The sequence below is a fragment of the Rhipicephalus microplus genome, chromosome 3, assembly GCF_043290135.1.
Source record: "Rhipicephalus microplus isolate Deutch F79 chromosome 3, USDA_Rmic, whole genome shotgun sequence".
NCBI lineage: Eukaryota > Metazoa > Arthropoda > Arachnida > Ixodida > Ixodidae > Rhipicephalus > Rhipicephalus microplus.
This window is the reverse complement of record NC_134702.1, coordinates 160,613,397-160,620,408: the sequence shown is the minus strand read 5'-3', so window position 1 is coordinate 160,620,408 and position 7,012 is coordinate 160,613,397. Positions and strand designations below refer to the sequence as shown.

The 7,012-nt window shown below is 47.3% G+C and overlaps 1 protein-coding gene across 1 annotated transcript; it reads left to right on the top strand.

Annotated features, from left to right (window-relative positions):
* Positions 1-5,935: 5,935 nt before the first annotated feature.
* Positions 5,936-6,808, top strand: LOC142803037 (ubiquitin-conjugating enzyme E2 Z-like). The gene has a single exon (XM_075888136.1). It carries the CDS (start codon positions 5,936-5,938, stop codon positions 6,806-6,808), a length of 873 nt encoding a protein of 290 aa, XP_075744251.1.
* Positions 6,809-7,012: the final 204 nt, after the last annotated feature.

Sequence of the window (7,012 nt, the reverse complement as noted above, 5' to 3'; positions counted from 1 at the left end):
CTCTTCTTTTCTTTGAGGTCCTCCTTCGTTTCCGCTGAAGCTTTCTCCTTAAATTGAGGGATAGAAGCAGACGCGTACCACATGACATGGTCACGTCCAAGTCTGCAATGGGACCATCCCGTAATCTACTATACTTGACATCCGCTACGGTGTCATGACCACTTTAACCGTGCGTTAGGTACGTGATAACTAATTCCATTAGACATTGCTTCAATTAACACACAACAAAGGCTTTGCAACACGTATAATGTACATATATATGCTCCAAACTCTTTATGCCTCAAGGGCACGTTTTCATGAAAATAAGAACAAGCGTACGTAAACATTGCTCGCTAAACCGCGGGAGTTGTAGTTTTGCTTTCTCTCTCGCCATGACTTTTTTTTGTTATATCAGTGTAAATATTTTCTGTCTATAGTTCTCTTTCTACGAACGAAGCAAGCCACTTCTTCCACACGCTAAACAAGTGCTGTCTGACTTCAACTTCGAAGCGGAACAACACAGCGTTCTGGTTAGTCGCACCCTCGTGGTTAACGCATCGTGTGAGTTAGCGGCGCTCTTGCGCCTGAATGTTTCGCAGTATACAACTCTCCTCGAATTTATTCTCCGTCCCAGCCGATATGCTCGCGTAGTAATTCGCCATGCGCGCCCGTATGCGGTGTGCTCCTCTATACAACGGTTGTTCGGAGAAACGCTCGGAGGGTTAGTAGAACGTTGAAAAGAAAACAAAGACACAGAGAAGGTAATATAAGACATGCAAAAACGCTCTCAAACGCGAGAACTCGCTGGCATCGAAAATGCATGAGAAAGGCCGCGCGCACATCAACGGTGGAAGCTTCTTTTTTTTTTCTCTTCTTTTTTAGGTCTCTTGGTCGTGTCCGACATGTCCGCCAGCAAATAGCTCCCTCGTTCCATTTGATGGTTCTTTGTTTCGCTTACGTCTCGTTTATTTTTTTATTTTTTATTACACTCGGTTGCGCACCTCATCTGCTGCTATTCTCTTCTGTGTTTTATTTTTCCTTTTCACTGCTGCGAGCAACGCGACTCAATTACTGCAGCTCCATGCTGTCCATGCACTACGGTTTGTCTCGGAAACTTGTATAAGCTTCCTTGCATCCCCCCCTCTACTCGTTGTACACTCGTTCTACTCGGTGACAGCGCGCACTCAAGTACGACAGCACGGCCGAGAGGCCAGTTCGTTTGTGGTCCGAGCGTAATTCTATGTGGGTCTGTAAAAATGGCCAAGATGAAGAGCTGTTCATTTCGAGCGCGACATGTCGAGTTAGTAGTACTCCTCTCCGCTTCCAGGCCGACGCGGACCCCGCTTACTTCTTGACGCAGAACATGCCATCGCAGTGTGCGGAAAGCAAGTAAAAAGAACTGACTAGTACGACTGCGATTCCCTTTCGAGCACTGCCCGCTTAAAGCGCCCCCTGGCATCTCTCGACTCCCGGAATTGGCTGCCGACGCGAAGGAGCGAAACAGAGCTCGCGAGAGCGGCGCCATCAATATTAGAGCAGCAGTCGACGAGGACCAAGTCGTTGGGGGGGGGGGGGGGGGGGGGCATGAACAAGTGCGCTGCAGAGCAGTCTATGCGTTGTACATAGGAGGCCTAACAACTCTTGTCTTTATGTATATACGGCCGCTGTTCTCATACGCACGTCCCATGCATTATGCACGGCTCGATGCGCTTTCTCCGCTGTCTGTAGAACTCCGTTCGAGCCGTGGAGTTTTCTTTTCTTTTTCTCGAGACTTGGTTTTCTTTCTTTATCTGGACCTACTTATACAGCATCCCCCTGCGTGTGTTCCAGTGAACAAAAAAAAAGGGGGGGGGGGGGGGGAGCGAGTGCGCATGTGTGGTCTGGTGTAACGCGACAACAAGGATGATGACAGCGATCCAGTTATACGAGGCGACCACCGTGACAGTGCTTGTGTACAATGATTTTTTTCTATTATTTTTATGTGGTGTCAGAAATGCAAGGGCCTCCTATGTGTGGCTGCATGATGAAGTCAACAAGAAACAAATCAAGTAGGACTCTTTCGGAGTTGCGCGTTTCTGTGCGAGAGGGAGCGTAAGTTCTGCGAGCGTATACGTATATATGAAATGTCCCACTTCAAACAAGCCAGGGCCGAGACGACACTCATATTCGGCGACAAGCGCTCCGAGCGGTGCTTGAGATCGGGACGAAAAAATAAAGTCGAACAAATATATGCAGAGGGAGAAAGCACGCTGTGATGGCCGCTCGTTGTTTACAGCTGCCGCCAGGCAGTTCTGTGGCCAACTTCACCGATCTAAGTGGCTCACAGCTAAAACTTAAACAAAAAAAAACAACTAGAGAACGACATCAGAAGACAATGAAGCGAACAGTGTTCTAGCAGAGACGAGGATAATTCGAGGATGATTACGAGCGACCCCCCACCAGTGGGGCTTGTACTTGTTTTGTTTTTTAACATACATATATTAATAGACTCCGAAACTTCGTTGTCAACGTTCGTGTCGTCCGCTATTCCGTCTCGCGTCGTCTGCTCGAACGAAGAAGCGCGCGTCGTCTGCACAGGCAACGCAACGACGACTTGTTTATTTTCCTTTCGTTTTAATCGCGTCTTTTGTGTGTCCAATTTGCTTCCCTCTTTCGTGTCCTATCCGTTTCGCTTTGATGCTTTGCCGTTCCATCAATTTTTTTTTCTAATTTTTCGCGTGCTTTTTCCGCGTATATTTCGGTGGAGTTCTCGTGCCGTGCCGCTTCGCTTGCCTTCGACGAGTCGTTAATAGCTTTTTTTTTTAACTCGTGCGGGAAATTCAGAACGCCGGTTATACGTACAGTGCTTTGTTGCACTTGTTTATTTTACCTTTGATACGCCGGTTGTCATTACAAACGCGACGCCATAAACGTGCTTCGCGTTGGTGGCGTCGCGTGGCTGCCACCCGCCGACGACGACTTCGAGGTGCGTTCCGCATTCTTCCAACTGATTGGAAAACTTGGAAAGAAGTGGTGACGCCCCGAAGAAGGAGAGTGGGATCCTGTCGTCATTGTTTTTCGTTATTGCGTCTAAAAAGATGGATCGAGGACGCACCACCAAGATGGCATCGTGGCTTCGACCTCGACCGGTCGAGACCGGCTGCCATGCACGTGATCGAGCGAGCACTATAGGAAAAAATAAAACAAAGCATGGCAGCTGGTCGCACCAAGCGCCAGACTTGGTGCATGACTGGGGAAGTAACGAAAGAATGACAGCAGGCATGTGTCCATTGTATTATTTGGCTTTTTTCTTTTTTTGGTGCTGAGCGTCCGCTCGTACATTTTGGTGCAATGCGTTGCGCATGGTCTCAATTGTACAGATAAACTACGGCGTTCATGTATTGCGGCGCTATCGAATGCATTGAAGCTAACATGCAGGGTAAATATATGTAGAAAATAACGAACGTACGAGTTGCTAAGGGTTGAGGAGCATCATCAGCATTGCTGTCTCATATCTTCGTGACAGATTGTCTTTTGGTTCTTGTCTCATAGCATCGTAACATTGTCGCTGAACTGATCTTGCACGATCAGTCTAGAGAATGTCTTTCAGTGTAACGTCACTGTTGTGAGTGTCGTCACTTGACACGTCATTGGCCGATATAATTGATTGATTGATATGCGGGGTTTAACGTCCCAAAACCACTATGATTATGAGAGACGCCGTAGTGGAGGGCTCCGGAAATTTAGACCACCTGGGGCTCTTTAACGTGCACCCAAATCTGAGCACACGGGCCTACAACATTTCCGCCTCCATCGGAAATGCAGCCGCCGCAGCCGGGATTCAAACCCGCGCCCTGCGGGTCAGCAGCCGAGTACCTTAGCCACTATACCACCACGGCGGAGCCCATTGGCCGATATAGTTATACCTATACAGAGGCATTAACAACAACAAAAAAACTGTTCTTTACGAAAAAAAAAGATGTCAGATTCTAAGCACTTTGGCCATCTATGCAACTCAAAGCAGCTAGCAAGGAGTAAATCATCCTGAAAATGACATCTATGCCATCATTTGCATGTTAGGACCTGTCATTTATGTTCAGTCACATCACGTCACGCAATAGCAGTTTCGGTGTATATCAATACAGCGAACTGGCCGCGAGCGCACTATGAGTGTGTAATGTAGTACATAACATGCATATCACGTGTGGCAGCTTGGGCTAGTTGGTATGGCATATGGCATGACGATAGTTATAGCGCGAAAGCAAAACGACGACACAGAGACAAGAAGGACACAGAGACAAGAAGGTTTCTTTCGTGTCCTTCTTGTCTCTGTGTCGTCGTTTTGTTCTTGCGCTATAACTATCGTCATGCATATCACGATGTTCATGCTCCCCCTTCCATGTATTTTCGTCATACAGGCACATCGAACAATACTGATGCTTTGGGGTATATCAAGTTAGCCGACCAGTCGCGAGCGCAACATTAGCGTGGCACGTAAACCATGTCGTTTTTGACATTCATACCGTGATTTTCTTGCTACCACGCGTGATTTCTGTTGGCCATTCAGAAATGTGTTTTCATGCCAATTTTAGCATATATATATATATATATATATATATATATATATATATATATATATATATATATATATATATATATATATATATATGATTAAATGACCACGAGGTCCTCGAAACCATTTCCTGTAAATGAGGCTGTGCATGACGTTCGTGTAATGTTTTGCCCGTTAGGGCTTCTCACTTATGCTCGTCATACACTATTGTCACGCCATAAGGATTTTCGTATATGTCAAACTAACGGAACAGCCACATGCAAGAACACCAAGGCCACTTTTATTTTTTTGACGTTTACATTACGGTTACTTCTAATACCATTCCCAATACTTTCCCTGGCATATGATTGTTTGTAAGTTTTCATTGATACTTTGTCTAACAAAGAAAACAAGCCCTTAGAGTTTACACTTTCCTTCAAGGCCACGGAATGTCTTGCCGTTCTTAACGAGTACCTATGTCATGGTTTTCGTTATTTGACCTATTATATATGTTCGTCATGCAATCATGTTATGGCACAGCAGGTTTTGTAAACATCTCATAAACGATATGACCAGGAGAGCACAAATTTGTAGGCGGCTAGATAGATAGATGATGTGCTGGAAGTTGCAGAAGTTTGCTAAGAAATGCTTCGCCATCATGGTTCGACCAAATTTAACAGCAGTGGTTGCACCGATGCTTTTTGGCGGAATTTCATGTGCCCGACTTTTCAACCAATTAGATCATGGGCTGAAAAAAGTATGTTGTGGATCACTACCTTAAATTTCCATTACTACGAGAGTGCTTTTTAAAATCTCTTCCTTGTAAGGATGGGGCCAATGCAGTGAATTCTATTAATGTTCGCTGAGTACGCCAGATTTCTTCGTTGCCGCGAGAAGTTCGTTCTTTAGGGTTTTCGTTATTGCGAGGTTCAACTGTGTATCGTCCCGTTGTATGAAGAGGGAAGAATGGAAGACCCCCTTATTTGTACTGAGCGTACAGCCGTTTGGTCGGCGAACTTGCGTCGGGCAAAAAAGTGGGGTAAAACTCAAACCACAATTCCAGTGGCTAATGCAACTTTCCGTCTTTGGAATAGGATTTTACGATTGAAGACAAAAAGTATATACTGCTGTTGGTATCAGCGAAGTTTGCAGAATGAATCTTGGTGTTCGCGTTTATCTGCGAACGTAAAAATGATTTGTACGTATCAAGGAATCTGGTTACACTTTCACGCTTCCCGGAAAATTATTTCGTAGTGCTTTTTTTTTTCACCACATTTAAAACTCATGACTTCGGTGGTCCTCCGTAGTGGGTACGGGTAATGTTTTTGAACCACCACTATCGCCGTGATCGTCATAGTCACCTTACGCCCCTATAGGTACGACATTGCATAATTGGCCTCGGCTCTTACTGCGAAATTCGTCAAAATGATGCTTTTTCCGCACATAGCGCCCGCCGACAGGGAATCGCAAGACAAGCCCAAACAGATTGCCGCCCCTTCTCCGAACTTCTGGGACCCGATCTCCTGCGAGCACGAAGAACCGACCCCCGGATGCCTGTTCAGGGTCGAACAGGACATCAAGGAGATCGAGCGCTATCGCGTACCTGGTGTCTTCATATCCGCCGAGGAACACAACGTCACCAAGATCCACGCGCTGATCCTGGGACCTCCAGGCACCCCGTACGAAGGCGGTTTCTTCCACTTTCTGATCAAGTGTCCGGCCGACTACCCCCACAGTCCTCCGCGAGTGCGCCTGATGACCACGGACGCCGGTCGCGTGCGGTTCGGACCGAGCTTCTACGAGAACGGCAAGGTGTGCCTTGGTCTCCTGGGAACAAGCTCTTACGGAACCACGTGGAGTTCTTCGCAGTGCCTGGGGAACGTGCTGTACACCATCAAGTCGCTGATGACTAATGAAGATCCCGTGACCCTGGGTTCCGCCTTCGGAGTCCTCCCGGCGCTAGGAACGTGGCTGAACGACAAGATACGCTACAACACCACCCTGCAGCACGAGACCATCAGGGTCGCTGTGTGCAACGCGGTCGAGGGATGTCTGCGAGGAAGGTCGGCTTGCCCGCGATCCCTTAGAGACGAGATCTTGAGGTACTTCCCGCAGTTCTTCGGCGAGTACATGACGGTGGTCAGGAACCACCTGCACTTGACCGGCTCCTACATGAACGACTCCACCGAGGGAGGCGTCCCCACGTACCAGTTCGAGACGCTCATGGCACATCTCGTAGCTCTGCGGGAAGATGTCGAATTGGTGAACCCAATGCCATACGAAAAAGAACAAGGGTGACAGCGTCTAGAAAAAGAAGCAGGTCGTGCGCGAGCAGTGCTTGAACATACCTTTTGGCTTGCCAGCTTGTGTACCGCGTGTCTTGCGTGTAAATGTGGGTACTGCCCCGCTAAACAATTCGAAATATATATTCCTAAATGGTTGGCGTCATCAAAGGTGTGTGTGTGTGTGTGTGTGTGTGTGTGTGTGTGTGTGTGTGCACGT

Bases quoted from the DNA above. Each gene is read 5' to 3' on its own strand.
- LOC142803037 (XM_075888136.1), top strand. From the start codon at position 5,936: ATGATGCTTTTTCCGCACATAGCGCCCGCCGACAGGGAATCGCAAGAC.